The sequence below is a fragment of the Lonchura striata genome, chromosome 28, assembly GCF_046129695.1.
Source record: "Lonchura striata isolate bLonStr1 chromosome 28, bLonStr1.mat, whole genome shotgun sequence".
In the NCBI taxonomy this organism is placed as follows: Eukaryota; Metazoa; Chordata; class Aves; order Passeriformes; family Estrildidae; genus Lonchura; species Lonchura striata.
Window position 1 is genome coordinate 2195871 of NC_134630.1, and position 15859 is coordinate 2211729.

Here is a 15859-nt window from a genome sequence, read left to right on the forward strand (position 1 = left end):
GGCGGGGGGCGCGTCCCGCAGCCCGTGTGCGCGGGGCGGGGCGGGGGCAGCGCGGGGCTGAGGGGACGTGGGCAGGAGGGCGGCGGTGGGGGGGGTCGTGGGAACGGCTCCATTCACGAGCGGCCGGCGCGCGGATTTATGAATGAACCGGGGGGGGCGCGCGCGGCGCGGGAGCCGGCGCGGGGTGGGGGAGGGGCGCGGGGTGGGCGCGCCCGGCCGCGCCGGGATCCCCCGGAGCCCCCCGGGATCCCCCCGAGCGCTGCTCCTGACCCCGAAACCCCCCGGGAGGGACGGGGCTCCCTCCGCGCCTCCCCCCGCCCCATGGGCACGGGACTCCCCCGAACCCTCCCGGGCTCCCCCCGCGGCTCCCCTCCCGCCGTGGGAAGGGGGCTCCCCGCGGAACGACCCCCGGGCTTCCCTCATAACGCCCCAGCGCCGTGGGGCGGGAGCTGCCCCCATAGCTTCGCACTGCCGGGGAGGGAGGGGGCTCCCCTGTAAACGCCCCCGGGCTCCCTCCGTGTCCCTGCCCCGCCGTGGGGAGGGGGCCTCTCCCAGCCTCTCCAGCTTGCCGCCCCCTCGAAGCCCCCTTCTTCCCGTCCTGCCCCCTTCACGTCTCTTCCCACACCCCCCTCAAGCTCAGACCTCCATGTGCTCAGCCCCCAGACACCCCTGCCCGTACACCCCGTGCCACCATCGCATATACCCCATATACCCCCATACCCAACCCCCCCAGGACCGCACCCCTCACGCCTATCCTCAGGCATCCCCATCTGCAGATACAGCCCTCTGCATTCCCAAACACCCCCTCATCACAAACACCAAGATCCCACATCGATCCCCAACCCCCCAGTTACACCCTGAAGCACCCTGACCCCTAAAATCCCTCCAGTTCCAAAACCATCAATCCCTATCTATGTATCTCTACATTCTCACTCCCCCGAACAGACCCCATGCACCCCAAATCCCACACTCTCCCCACTTCCCTCTGTGAACCCCTAAATACTCCCCTCAAACTACAGCCTGAGCCCCAGCCCCACCTCCTGCAGCCCCCTGTGCCCCTGCAGGTGTTGTCTGCCCTGGCATGGGGGTGCTGGTGGGAGTCGGGGCAGCTGGGGGGGGTCAGGGTAGGAGCCTGGGGGTCTGGTGTGGTGTGTGCCCAGTTAGGGGATCTGGTGCTGGTCAGCCCATACTGGGATGAGCTGATGGGAGTGCACAGGTAGGAAATCCCTGCATCCAGCACGCTGAGCCCTGCCCAGCTTGGTGCCCAAATGAGTCCTGCAGGCTTGGCCTCAGCCTCACTGGTCAGTCTGGATTGCTCAGTAATGGGAGACAGAAGTCGGTGGGGGGCCCCTTTACCCCCTTCTCAAGGCCCTTTGACATCCTGATGGGGACAGGGTAGCACTTGTATGTCTCGGAGTCATAGGATGGAGGTGGCAGGGTGACAGCTGGGACAAGGTGGGGCATACAGTGTCTGGGATTCCCCCATCCCAGGCGAAATCTGGAGGAAAAGGGGGCTCTCCTGGTGCTGCGTGAGTTGGTCAGGATGGGGGCTGTGCCCCCTCCACTGCCTGACATGTCCTTGTCCTTGAGGTTGTCACAGGCCCCTCTCTGGTGGCAGTGCCACAGCCAGTGTGCCCCTGTCTGCCCCCGAGCCAGCCCCAGATTTCGGTACTCTCTCCTGGCAGCGTGCTTCTTTATTGCCACTCAAAGGATTGTCACATGTGGTGACACCCTCGGTGGCGCTGGGGGTGGCTGCTGAGGAACAGCTCCGAGTGGGTTGGGGCTTCCCCCGGTGCCCTGTCACCCCTCGCTGGTCACGCTTCTCATGCTATTTTTGGGGGTCCCGGGGGTGGGGGTGCCACCCCAAAGCCTCCCCCAGGCTTTCCCTGCCCCTCCTGGGGGGCTTTGTGCCAGGGGGTGTCCCTGTGTGACAGGCACTGGAGTGACCTGGGAGTGTGGGGTGAGCGGGGACAGGAGGGGGTGTCTGCAGTGGCGGGAGGCAGACGGACAGATGGACAGGCGGGCGGATGGGCATCTGGAGAGACAGATGGAGAGACGGAGGGACAGATGGATGAAGGGGATGGGAGACATGATCACGGAGGCTGAGGGGTGGGTGGGTGGACTGGCAGAGGGAGAGGAAGGACAGAGGGGTGGGTGGATGGATGGAAGGATGGATGGAGGGTTGGACAGAGGGTTGGATGAAGGACAGAGGGATGGACAGATAGATGTATGGGGGATAGACACAGGGATGGGTGTGTGGAGACACCAGTGAGTGGACAGATAGTGGGGTGGACAGGCAGAGGCATGGGTGGGTGAACAGAGAGGGGAGTGCACAGAGAGACAGGTAAATGGATGGACACAGGAGATGGACAAATGCAGGGTGGTGGGGTGAATGGGTGGACTCAGGCAAGTGGATGGATAGACAGAAGGATGGGTGAATGGAGAGACAGGAAAATGGACAGAGGGGTGGGTGGATGGACAGAAGGATGGGTGAATGGAGAGACAGGAAAATGGACAGAGGGGTGGGTGGATGGACAGAAGGATGGGTGAATGGAGAGAGAGGAAAATGGACAGAGGGTTGGATGGATGGATAGAGGGGTGGGAGAATGGATGGGTGGATGGCTGGAGGGATGGGTGGGCGGAGAGAAGGGTAAATGGACAGACAGCTGGATGGATGTACAGAGGGATGTGTGGACAGGCAGAGGGATGGACAGACAGACAGGCCTGTTGGGGCATGCCAACAGCCCAGCCCAGTTTTCATACCATTCCCAGTCCAATCTCTGCCAGCTGCCTACTGCCTCAATTTCCCCAACTGGTCAACATCTGAGAGGAGCCAGATCACCCCAGCCTGGGAAGATCCATGAGTGTCACACTGTTCTTGGCTCCTTGCCTGGGGCCTCAGGTTGAATTTAGCCCCAGGATGGCACCCCAGGTCTTGCCACCCCTGTGCCAGCTTTGGGGACCCTTTGATGGTTGTGAGGGCATCACATCCCGCAGATGGTGACAGCAGGACTTCTCCCTGGCAGGAGATGACAGCCAGGAAAGCCACGTGTTCCCTGGGTAATTGTTTGTTCCTGTCAGCTCGGGTATTTTTGGAGCTTTTCCTTCCTCTGCTCTCCCATTCCTTTTTGGAAGCAGCAGCTGGTGAAGAGTAGTGGGTGCCCCTGGGCCCGGGGGAAGGGGGATCCCTGTCAGCCACAGGCAGGTTCTGGCTCCAAATGCTCTATTAGAATAGAATAATATCCATTTATAATATGTATAATATAATGTATAAATACATTATATTTAATTTACATAATTATTACACACAGCGGTGCCAGCCATCCCCAGCCAGCCCCTAGGCTCCCAACCTGGTGTCACTCGAGGATCTTTGGGATCCCGGAGCCTTGTGCCAACCCCCCAAGTGTGAATTCCCCATCTCTAGTGAAGCTGCAGCTCCCGCAGCCCTGTGATTCCCTGGGAACATGGCTGCCAGTGACGTGGGTGGTGACCTTCCTTCGGGTAAAAAGCCACCCAACGTGTCACCCTTTCAGTGACAGGGCAGGCAGCCGAGTCAAAGGGTCCCCGGCTGTTTTGCGAGGCGATGATTTCCCCTGCCTCAGTTTCCCCGGGGTTTCTGGTTGCCTCCTCCCAGCCCTGCGAGGCACGTGGCGCTGGCGGCAGCCTCGCGTCCCCTCCGGCGCTGGTGGCGGGTGATAAGCGGCTGGCGAGTGGCACGTCTCCGAAATCAAATTACCTTTGATGTCGCCAGGGCTATTTTCATCCCTGCTCGGTCACGTTGGTCCTGCACCCGCTGGCACCCGCGTCATTTAAGCGTTCTCCGGGTGCTGTGTCATTCCCTCCCCGCCTGGTCCCCTCCCGACAGCCCCGAGGACACCCCCGGCCCCGCCGCCGCCCCGGCACGGGCAGCGTCGGTACCTGGCTGTGCTCGGCTCCGTTTGCCCCCGCCACTGCAGCCGAAAGCTGGGGACCGACCCCCACCCAGCGGGGTAAAGCTGGGGGCTGTCAGCCAGAACTGGGGCAGCTTTCCCATGGAGCTGAGCAGGATCAGAGGGCTCCCTGCACCCCGCAATGGGCAGGATGGGAGCCAGCCCCACTGTGCCCCCATGGGGGAGACAGGGCTGCGATGCAATGGGGGTGTTTTGGGGCTGTATAGGACTTTGGGGGGGAGTCTCCTCCACCCCTGGGGCTGTTTTGGGTCAGGGAGGGTTACAAGCCCCTGACCCACCCTGCGGTTTTCCTGCGGTTTGGGTTTCCTCTTCCAGTGGTTTGGGAGAGCCTTAACCCTGGTCCTGGTGGGCTGGTACCACCTGGATGGGACTCAAGTGGGGAACAGCATCCCCCAGACCACAGATTTTCCTCTGGATATGGATGCTAACATCATCTGTTTCTCCAAATAAATCCCCAATCAAAAGGGGGGGCAACAGAGGAAGGCTGGTTATTTGGGGTTGCAAGCTGTCCCAGAGTAGCAGGTTTTTTGGGGGAGCATTTTCTCTTCATTGATGCCCACCTCCAACTCATATCTGATCCCTCACTCTCACTTGGCATGGGGGATCCTCCCAGCACTTTTCCCACCTGGCAGCTGTGGGGAGCATGGGGGTCAACCAGGACTGGGGTCCTCCAACCCCCTTGACACCCTGGTGGGGATCCCCTGCCTTTCCCCAGGGTCTCATCCTGATTTTCTTCCCTCCCTTTGTCCCTGCAGTTAAAAAGGCCAAGTATGATGGGCCCCAAGGTAAGTGAGACCCCACCTGCCTGCCCACCTGAGGGGAGAGGGTGGGGGGCTCTTGGGCTGGTTGGGTGTGGCAGAATCAGAGGAAGGGCTGGGGAAGAGGGTGGAGGGGACCCTTAGCTCTGGAGGCAGCATTTGGCAAGTTGGGGACACACACACACAAATGGGGGTGTCCTGGACAGAGCAGGGGGCTCACATCCTGCTAGCCCTGGCAGATGTAGGATCCCTCCTGGGACTGGGGTGCTGAGGGAAGTGTGCGTGGGGGTGGCAGGGGGTGGTGTCAGGGAGTAGGGACACACTGAGGGTCATTTCACCCTCTGCTTGTTCCCACAGAGAAGTTTAACACCTACGTAACCCTGAAGGTGCAAAATGTCAAGAGCACGACCATTGCAGTGCGGGGCAACTTGCCCTCCTGGGAGCAGGACTTCATGTTGTGAGTGTCCAGGGGTCCCCTAAGTTCCCCCATCCCTGCTCCCCCCCATAAATAACACGGGGAGTGCCCCACTGCCCTGACCCCAGATCTGAGGGACTCATCTGAGTCCTGGGCCCGAGGGGACCGGTGGAAGATGGGGTGATCCCAGGAGGCTGCTGAGATCTGAGGGGGGTTAACTTCATGGCAGTAACCTGATACCTTTCCTGTCCCCAGTGAGATCAATCGGCTGGACTTGGGTCTGACTGTGGAGGTGTGGAACAAGGGGCTCATCTGGGACACCATGGTGGGCACGGTGTGGATCCCCCTCCGGACCATCAGGCAGTCCAATGAGGTAGGGAGGCAGGCACAGGCTGAACCCCAAGGGACATGTGTTGTCCTTTGGGCCAGGCCGGGCCTTCCCCATCCTGCCTGGGGCCACACCCTGTGTGCTGGGGTTGTGGGGAAGCTAAAGGGAGGTCTGGGAGCTCTCCTCACCCCATTTTTACCTGGCAGGAGGGCCCTGGGGAATGGCTCACACTCGACTCCCAGGTCATCATGACTGACAATGAGATTTCAGGCACCAAGGATCCGACTTTCCACCGCATCCTCCTTGACACGCGCTTTGAGCTGCCGCTGGGTGGGTGCCCCATCCCCGGCCCCCAGGCCCAGGCTGTGTCTTTCCTTGCCCTCAGCCCCAGGGCTGCTCATGTGCTTTGGAGCTGAGGCTGAGGGTCTGATCCTGTGGCCCCAAAAGCTTGAGGGCTGTTTTGGGGGAGGTCTGTGCACCAGCTGGGGTCTTTGCCCTCACAGATATTCCTGAGGAGGAAGCCAGGTACTGGGCCAAGAAACTGGAGCAGCTCAACGCGATGCGGGACCAGGATGATGTGAGTGCTGCCAGGCCTGGGGTGAGGGGGCAGGGGCAGTGCTGCCAGCAGGAGACCTCACCAGCCCCTCTCTCCCCAGTATGCCTTCCAGGAGGAGCAGGAAAAGCCTCTGCCTGTGCATGGCTCACAGTGCTGTAAGTGCTGCCCTGTCCCTGCCCCGCTGTGGCACCCCCACACCCTCTTTTCTCCCCACTCCCACACTGAGGAATTTTAAGGGGTGGGCTCCACGTCTGCTTTGGGGCATTGTACTCCAACCCAAGTGGGGTTCAACTTCACCCCATACCTGGTCCCCATCCCCTTTCCTGTTGTCCTTCCTGTGTTTGCCAGTGTTTCTCTGCTGTCTCCCAGCTCCACAGTGGCTGAGCCTTCCTGTGGGTGGAAGGGAGCAGGGCATAGGAGCTATGGGGCTGATGAGGATAGTTCCTCTGGGACAAGGGGTAGCAGGCTGGTGTTGAGGGCTGTTGGATGGGGGCCCTGCAGAGGCATTTGGGATGGCAGCTCAGTTTGTCCCAGCACATGCCTCAATCCCCTTCTGTAACCACCCCAGGGGCATGCATCATTCAGTGCCTCTGTGCCCAACCCCAGGTCCTGTCCCCTGCCAGTGCCACCATGCCTGGCCATAGCATTGTCCCCAGCCTGGGTCAGTGGCACCATGCCCATCCCAGGCACTGTCTCCAGTCCAGCTTGGTGTCTTCATGTTCAGGCCCAGGCAGTGTCCCAGTGCCGGTGTGCCCCGTCCTGGAGGCTGTCCCCAGGGCAGTGTCCCCAACCCAGTGTGCCCTCTGGGGAGATGCTGGTTCCTCCCAGCCAGCTGCTTCCATCTTTATTGTCTTTGCCCCTTTCTTTGTAGGCAACTGGAATTATTTTGGCTGGGGAGAACAGCAGAGTAAGTATCCTGTCCACTCCTCTCTTCCCAGCCTGGGGGTCCCCAGCACAGCCCTCTTTGCCTGGCCCAGGGCTCAGAGGACCTGGAATTTGGATCTAGCCTGTGGCCTTGTGCCATGACTCTCTACTGGGTGAGGGCAGTGTCACCAAGTGCCCTGTCCTGGGCAGGGCTGTCCCATGGGCTGGTGGGGTCGTGGCACTATTGGGCTTTGTGCCCTTGGGGTGTCCTAGTGGCAATGAGCAGCTCGGGCTTTGCCTCTGTGGTGGAACATTGGTGGGACAGAGGGAGGGTCCCTGCCCCCATCCTCTCCCCCCTTCTGTATGTTCCAAATCCCCCTTCCACCTTCCCCTCATCCCCCCAAACCCTTCCTGTGCTGATAACATGTCAGCTCGCCCCTCATCCTGCCCTGGGCCCACCTCCCCAGCATGGTCCCACAGTGGTGGGGACACAGTGGTGGCACTAAAGAGCCTGTGCAGGGTCTGGGGCAGATTTGGGCCATCCTCTGCCCCACTCACTGTGGCCCCTTGCAGATGATGACCCCGACAGTACCGTGGATGACCGGGACAGTGACTACCGCAGCGAGACCAGCAACAGCATCCCCCCACCCTACTACACCACGTCCCAGCCCAACGCCTCCGTGCACCAGTACCCCATGAGGCACCAGCAGCAGAGCTCCCGCGACTCCTACACTGACTCCATGCAGAGCTACGAGATGGACTACTCGGACCAGGCTCCCATCAGGTAGAGTGGCCACAGCCAGCTCACCCTGGGCCCGTCTCTCTCAACCTCCCCCGCAGGTGACAGAAGCCAGCAGGTCCCCAGGGTGACGCCAGGGATGGCATTCCCAGTGCGGTGGGTGACAGGGAAGGATGAGGTGAGGAAGAGTGGGGTGGTGCTGGCCTCATCCAAGCCTTTCCTTCTCACTGGGAAGTTTTCAAACTCTTTTGGGTCACTGCCCTCCTCTGTCCTCACTGGGTTTGGGATCCCCCACCCTTGGCTGTCCCTGCTGGGAGCTGGGCAGTGGAGTGTGGGGTGGCTGGGGACACAGACGTGCCAGAGCTCAGCCCAAAGTGCCAGCCCCATCCAGGTGGACAAAGCCTCCCTGCCAGTGTCCCCGTGGCAGCAGGGGGTGGCGGGTGGTGGTGGGACCTCGCTGACCATGTTCCTCTCCTCCCCTGGCAGACGCTATGGTAGCGTAGACTCTGCCGCAAACGGACGCAGCGACGCTGAGTCCGGTTCTGAGTCGAGCAGGCGGACCAGCCGCCAGCCTTCCCTTGAGAGCAGGCGGTCCCTAGACCTATCGGATAGGTGGGTCGCTACCTGTGCCGTGTGCCGTGTGCCGTCGCAGAGTGCTGTGGTCGGTCCTTGCAGCCATGGTGAGGCCAACACCAGTCCTGGCAAGGGCGGCCTTGTGCCACCCTCCCCGTCCCGAATCGGCCTTGCGCAGGGACAGCTTTGGGATGCTCCAGGTGTCCCCCCAGCCCCTCTTGCTGCTGCACACCAGGTCATGGGGTGACATCCCAGCATCCTGGTCCCATTTGCTGGCACTGCGACTGTCTGGCAGCACTGCTGCCTGTTCCCTGTCAGGTCAGCGGGTGTGGCACCGGGCCCTTGGGGACTCAAATGCCACCCCCTGTTGCTGGTCAACTGCTAGGGTGTGCCTGTCTGGGCAAAAGCTTCATGCAGTGATTTGGGATCCTGTGATGTGCCAAGAGCACCTCTCTCATTTCTGGCCAGGATCAGGATAGGGAGGTGTGGGGCTTCCAGGCGTGAGCTGTCTCCTGCATCCCTGTGCCCCAAGTGCTCCTTCCCAAGGCACCTGGATGATACCAGTACCCCTTCCAGCTGCGACCACCCTGAGCCATCCCCCAGCACCCTCTTCCCTGTGGTATTCCCTGGCTTTCCACGGCCTGGCTCAGCCACCGTGGGCTCTGCCCAGCCCAACCCCTCACCTTTGTCCCCTCACACACCCCCTGAGCCCTGGCTGCCAGTGCTGGAGACGTGGTGTCGGCCTCTTCCTCGGCATGTCCCTGTCCTGTCTGCATGTCTGCTTCTGTCAGCCTGTCCCCACGGAGCTGTGGGGCTGCCCTGTCCCTGGCAGCCTCCTGGGGCACAGGGCCCCTGTGGGCCTCCCAGTGCAGGCAGCTGTGAGAGGAGGGGGCTGGAAGGGCCTGGGGGGCAGATGGGGTGGGGGAAGGAGTCTGGCCTGGCAGCAAGAGCAGAGGGGACCCCCTGAGTAGGCATGGTGTCAAGAGGATTGAGGGGGTTGCAGGGGTGTCCTGGGGTGGGGTTCCTGGGAGGGCTGCGTGGAGCACTGGTGACAGATCTGTGTGTCAGGGCAGGACAGGTTGTCTGGCAGCAGCAGGAGGCAGGATCTGGCTGGGGGTGCTGCTGCCCCCACCCCTGGCTGGGCTGAGCCTAGGGGACAGACGCTGTCAGCCCCATCCCCGCTCTCAGCCCAGGCACAGGCAGGGAGCTCAGAGTGCCCCTGCCTGGGGGGCTGGTTCCAGCCGATGGAGTTTCCTGGTTCTGTGCCTTTGGCTCCCAGGACGAGGAGCCCAATGCTCCCGATGGGAGCTGCACATCCTCCCGCCCCTGGTGCAGGGCCCCGGGGCTCTGCCTGGGGTGCCACGGACCCACGGGAGCCCTGTCCTTGTGTCCCCTCACCCCTCAGCCCCACAGGGAGCAGCCGCTACGCCTCGTCGGCCGAGCTGAGCCAGGGCAGCTCCCAGCTGAGCGAGGACTTCGAGAACGAGAGCCTGAGGGACTCAGAGCTGGACGAGAGGGACGGGGACTCCTACCACTCCTGCCACAGCTCCGTCAGCTACCGCAAGGACTCGCCGCGCTGGGAGGAGGAGGATGATGATGATCTCTACCTGGAGGAGGAGGAGGAAGAGTTCATTGAGGACTACAGTGAGACTGAGGAAGGCTACCCCAAGGAAGAGGAGTTGGAAGAGGAGGAGGAGGAGGAACTGCGGGAGCAGGACACCTATGAACCCCCTGAGCATGAAGCATACCCACCACCACAGAAACCCCTGCCACAGCAGCAGCAGCAGCAGCAGCAGGTCCTGCAGCAGCAGCAGCAGCAGCAGCAGCAACCCCAGCTGGTCCCACAGCAAAAGCCTCAGCAGCAGGAAAGGAAGGAGGAGAGGAAAGAGGAGAGGAAAGAGGAAAGGAAGGAAGAGAAGGACATCTCTGCTCCCCAGGAAGCCCCTGAGGCCCTCCAGGCCCAGCAGGCAGAAGAAGAAGTTCCCATGCAAGAGGCAGCCCTGGAGACTGAGTCCCCAAAACCAGCTGAGAGGTAGGAGGGGAAGCTGACCTGTGGTGTCCTTGGCATGGCACTGTGCCTGGAGGCACTGAGGAGATGGCTCAGGGATGGTGCTGGTGCTTGGCACAGGACCAGGGACCTTCTGTTGTGTCTGGAACTTTTCCAGGTGCCTGAGCCATCGAGGTGGGGGAAGCCCACCTTGTGGCACCCAGGCAAGAGCCAGCACCCTGGGCACGCTGCCCGGGCCCAGCCACCCCTGTGCTAAGTGTGGCTCAAGGTGTTCAAGAATCTGCTGAGGCTGCAGGGCTGCAGGTTTAGAACCTGGCACAAACACGGGGCTGGGGCAATGGGATCTCAGGGCTATGAGTCCTCTCCTCTGGCACAGGCTCTTGGCACCCCTCTCCCTAGGCCTGGTAAAAGCTCATCCATAGCCTCCTGTGCAGTACAAGTGAATTAATTAGTAGTCAGCTTCCTGGTGCAGCATGTGAATAATTCATGTCTTGGGGACAGAATATTCAAATATCATTATTGACCATTTCCATTTTCAGTGAGTGACACTCCTCTGTGCAGGGGTGAACTACTGTGATGGGCTTTCTCAGCCTTTTATTTAGTTTAAATTACACACCAGGAATTTGGAATCTCTAATTTAAACCAATGTGTAATAAGCTGTTTTTAAAAAAACTGGATATTTACCCCAAGACCTGGCAGGAAACTGAAGGCCTCAGTCATGTCTGCTTGCAGTGCTCACTGGACAGGGGGTTTAGGGGTCCTGTGCTAGGTTATGGGGACTGTGGATTAGTGCTGGGCACTATGGATTGTGCTGAGAACTCCAGATTGTGTTGAGACCCCCAGAAATAGTGCTGAGGAACTCAAATTAGCACTGATGACCCCAATTAACTTTTGGGACCCCAGAGTAGCAGTGGGGACTGTGGATTAGTGCTGAGAACCACAGGTTAATGCTGAAGATCCCAGGTTAGTATGGACAGAGCCTCCCAGGTCTCAGCAGTTTCATCTCCTGAGCACCCCATGGCCTCTTCCCAGAGTGGTTCTGGGTTCCTCTCTCCAGTGCTGCATCACACCAGGTTCTCCAGGAGACTGGTATGTTTGGAGGATTTCTTTTCTTTTCCTCCACATCTTGATTTTGTAGGAGAGGAGAAAAAGCCCCACAGTACTCAGCACATCCAGGCAGACACTTTTCCCTGGGCTTGGAACCACTGGGGTGTTGGGTGCTCTTTATCCAGGAAGCTGTGGTGGGAAGTGGCCAGAGAACATTGTGCTGTGGAGATAGGGTCAAAAGATGTTTTAATTCACATGCTTGTGTCACCAGCTGTCCCTGTGTGTCACCTGGGTGCCCAGGGCAGGGTCTCTTGAAGGTGGGGAAGCTTCTGGCTTCTCCCCAGAAGAAGGATTGTGGCTGCCCTTTGCAGTGAGTCCTGCTGCTTTTTCAGTCCTTCTTGGTACCAAGAGGCAGTTTTGCCATGGCCACGCTGTCTCAAGGCACATCAGGATCCCCAGGTGGCAGCCTCAGACCTGCTGGGGGTGTGAGGCTGCTCTGCCCTCCCTGGTGCTGTGCTGGGAGGTGACAGGGGATGTGTGTTCTTGCAGGGAGCCGGCAGAAGAGGAGGTGCAGGACCCCAAAGCACGAGCCAAGGCCAACTGGCTGAGAGCCTTCAACAAGGTCTGCATGCAGCTGCAGGAGGTGAGGACCCCCTGGCCACTGCCACAGCTCAGGACTGAGGTCAAGGCCCCTTTCCACACCTGGGCAGCTTCCAGGGACATCCATGGACTTGGTGGTGCCAACAGTGGTGCCCACAACCCCATTCCCACCGAGGGGGACGCCCCAGAGGGGCCGGGAGTGCTGAGGATCCCCCGTGTGTGCTGCATGCGTGTGCTGGTGCAAGACCCTCTCCCTCTCCCCTCTGTTGAGTTGACAATATTTTGTTTTGTTTTTAGACTCCATCCTCCATCTTTTCTTTTTGTTTTGGCTCTGGATTCGCTCCCTGGGGACTCGATCCCCCTCCCCACCGCTTCTCTTTTCAGTTGTCCACCACCATGGCCCTTGCACCCGCGTCTCCCCTTCCTGCAGGGAAGGGATGTAGCCTGCCTGCAGGTAAGCATGTCCACCTGGAACCTCCCAGCCATGTGTGTGCCTTCCCTGTGTGTGTGTATGCTCAGGGATTGCCCATGAAGGAAGGGTAATGGTCTCTCTCTGCCCTTCTCCTCCAAAATAATCCCCTGCCTGCAGGGGTAGGTGGCACTGCTGGATGATCCCTGCACACACACTCTCTTCTATGTGCTCTGGCTTTTCCCTGCTCTTCTTTCCAACTGCTGTGGGGTCCCTGAGGACCTGCTGAGCCTTTGTGATGCTTCTTCACTCCCCCAAGCCCTGAATTTTCACACAATGTAGCCATGTCCTCTGCACTGCCAGCCTCATCCCCTTTGCTGAAGCCCACCCACTTGCTCATCCAGGTCAGCCTCCTAAAGAGATTTATTCCCAGTGCTGGCTCTTTACTGGGAAGAACCCCCTTGGTTTTGGAGCACACTTTTTTCTGCCCACCCTGCTCATCCTTCCATGCTCCCCCAGTGCTGTGGGCATTCACTGCCCTGGGGGGGGCTGTTCCCATGCTGGTGGCTCTTGCTGTGCCCTGACCCTGTTCCTTGTTTTCCAGGCCCGCGGGGAAGGTGATGGAGAAAAATCCCTGTGGTTCAAAGGCGGGTGAGTACAAGGGGAAGCTGAGTACACTCTGCCCCCCGGGATCTCAGCCCCACTCCTCATTAGGATGTGATTAATGAGCTCAGCATTAATGGGCTTGTGTGGGGAAGGGTTGCCAAGCTGAGCATGCAGGGAGGCCAGTCTTTTGGAGCTGAATGTTGGGGCTGGTCAGCACTTTTGGAGCAGCCAGCAGACATGACATTGCTCTGTGACCCCAAGAGCTGCTGCTGAAGGGGAGAGTGAGGAGGTGAGTTGAGATGGGGATGAGGAGGGGCGGCAACTCCTGCTTCCCTCATGGAGTGGTGTCATGGGGAATCCTGAGCCTCTCACCTGGACGGGCTGGAGGCCTCAGTCCTGTCTTGCCCTCACAGACAGCCCTGCCGTGGACCTGGGCAGAATGTGGTAGGTTGCCTAAGAACCCCCAGGTCACTCCAGGGATTTCTTTCCAACAGGGTTTTGAAGTTCCATTCCTGCCTTGGGTTCTCTTGCAGCAAAAGTTGAGGCTCACCTGCTCAGTGCTCCCCTTTGGGGTTCCAGAGGGAACCCTAGTTCTCCAGCTTCACACTGCAAAGACAAAGCTGACTAAGCCAAATGGGCACGTTTTCCCCCGAGTTTCACCGTTAAGCTTCATGTGGGGAAAAATCACTGTTTTTGCCAAAATCCCATTCTCCTTAGTTTTTAGTCCAGTGATCCCTACCCTGGCTGGGGTGGTGGTGGGGATGGAAATCCCATGGGTGGGTCCCTGGCCACACAGGGGTTGCTTTGCAGTCATATTCACCAAGTCCTAGATATTGAGAAGAATTCCTTTCCTGTGACAGTGGTGAAGCTCTGGCACAGGTTGTTCAGAGCAGCTGTGGCTGCCCCTGGATCGCTGGAAGTATCCAAGGCCAGGTTGGCAATCTGATCTAGTGGAAGGTGTCCCTGCCCTTAGCAGGGTACAGAATGCGATGAGCTTCAAGGTTCCTTCCAATCCAAAGCATTCCATGGTTCTCTGAGGTGCTGAGTGACCATGGGGCAACAACAGGGGGCCCCTTCCTGCCTCAGTTTCCCCTTGCCCTCTGACTCTCCTCTCTCTTGCAGGCCTGGTGGTGGGCTGATCATTATAGACAGCATGCCGGACATTCGCAAGCGAAAACCCATCCCCCTAGTTAGCGATTTGGTGAGGTTCCTCCCAAGGCACCCCCCCACAGCTGCCAGCTTTGCTCCTGCTGCGCCCCACCGGACTGCGCCGCCCGTGCCCCGCTCCCCAGCTGCCTCTAACATGGCTTGTGTTCTCTGTTTTCTTTCCTGTGGCCTGGCTGGGCCTTCCCTGCGGCAGGGGGGCGGCTGTAAGGTTTCTGCGCTGCATTAACAGCATGCCCGACATTAAGCCTGGACGCAAATCTCTCCCTCTAGTCAGCGATCTGGTGAGCGCGGTGCAAGGGGTTAAAGAGACAGCGCCCTTGGGGCTGCCGGCCAGCCCTGGTGCCCCCAGCCCTGCCAAAGAGGGCCGGGGGGGTCCCACACTGCCTGGGGGGCTCCGGCCCTCCTTGCAGTGGGGAGCTGGGCTCTCCCTTCCCCAAGGGTGCTTCTCTTTAACGGAGCTCTGGTCCCTACCCCAAGCATCAGCCTGAGGTTGCCCAGGGCCATATTTGGTTTCCCATTTTTTTAGTGGTGCTGTATCCCTGGTCCCTTCCTGTCCCAGCTGCCATGCCAAGCTGTCCACAGCCATGGAGCTTGGACCACACTGGTGTTGGACAGACAGACCCCCGTAGCAGGGGAGGGCTGGCAGTGGCTTTTCCAAGTTGCCCAGACCCTGTGCTCCTGTCCCCACTGCCCCAGTGTATGGGGCTGGAGACCCCCAATGTATGGGCCCCCCATGATGGCGTCCCCTCCAGTCCCTAGGCTCTTGCACAGGGTCACTCTGCTGGTCCCCTCTTGCTCCTGATGACAAGAGACAGCGATTTTGGAAACAAGACACCCTTGTCCCCCAGAATTAGGTGCCCTTCCCCCTCTCTTTACACCTTGTCAGCTCCACTGTGTGCCTCCCTGGGGTGCCACCTTCCTGTTCCCAACCTGCTTCTCCCCATCCCCCCACCCCCTTGCTGTCCCCAACTTGGTGCCCCCACCCCAGCCCTCTTGGGCAGCTGCTGATGCTTCTGCACTGTGCTGTGTTGGTGTTTTGGGGGTGGGGGGTGATGGTGTGGGCAATGTTCGGGGTTTGGGGGTCTGCTGCCTTTCCCTGCTGGGATTTGCAGGCTGTAACCAGTGCTGTGGCTTGGGGACACAGTGCCCCCACCACAGACTGCTCAGTGCTGGATGAGGGGGTATTTCCCCAATTCCCACTGGTTCTGGCAGGGAAGGGGCTTTCCTGGGAAATGTTTGCACTAATGCCTTTTTATTCCCCCCTCGCTGGCCCTGGCTGCCCACAGGCCATGGTAAGTGCCCCCCACCCCGTCTCCCCAGGGGCCTCAGACACATGGCGAGAGGCTCTGCCCCACTGGGGCTGAACTGGGAGTGTTATAGGCACTGGTTCCAGTCCCACTGCACAGCAGTACTGGCAGCAATGGGGGCTGCACTGTCCCCACTGCTCACATGCAGCCAGGACCCTTCCCTGTCTGGGATCAGGGTCTGTCCTGGGTGTTTCACAGCCACTGGGGGTGTAGGAAGGAGCTCTCATGTTCTGCTGGATCTGGGAACTCACTTTCTTTCCCACAGTCCCTGGTCCAGTCCAGGAAAGCGGGAATCACATCTGCGCTGGCCTCGAGCACCTTGAACAATGAGGAGCTGGTAGGTGCTGGGATGGGCTGGGTTGGGGATGGCTGGGAGGAGGAAACTGAGTCTCAGGGGCCAGGCCAGCAACAGAGGTGCAGAGTCTGTGCCCCACCAGCATCCTCTGGTGATGTCTGAGCATCTGAGATGCTCATGGCAGCACCTGAGGATAGAATCGTGGGATCATTAGGGTTGGAAAGGACTTAGGAGATC

At 59.9% G+C, this 15859-nt stretch overlaps 1 protein-coding gene across 1 annotated transcript in view; it reads left to right on the forward strand.

The window, feature by feature from the left end:
* UNC13A (unc-13 homolog A) overlaps positions 1-15859 on the forward strand; it is a 37365-nt gene that overhangs the window by 85 nt on the left and 21421 nt on the right. The window contains exons 2-14 of the mRNA XM_077788776.1: positions 4706-4735; positions 5066-5165; positions 5379-5496; positions 5658-5781; positions 5955-6028; positions 6108-6162; positions 6879-6914; positions 7445-7655; positions 9589-10215; positions 11788-11881; positions 12852-12898; positions 13976-14054; positions 15593-15664. Coding sequence (XP_077644902.1) covers positions 4706-4735; positions 5066-5165; positions 5379-5496; positions 5658-5781; positions 5955-6028; positions 6108-6162; positions 6879-6914; positions 7445-7655; positions 9589-10215; positions 11788-11881; positions 12852-12898; positions 13976-14054; positions 15593-15664 — 1667 coding nt within the window. The remainder of the gene's footprint in view (positions 1-4705; positions 4736-5065; positions 5166-5378; positions 5497-5657; positions 5782-5954; positions 6029-6107; positions 6163-6878; positions 6915-7444; positions 7656-9588; positions 10216-11787; positions 11882-12851; positions 12899-13975; positions 14055-15592; positions 15665-15859) is intronic.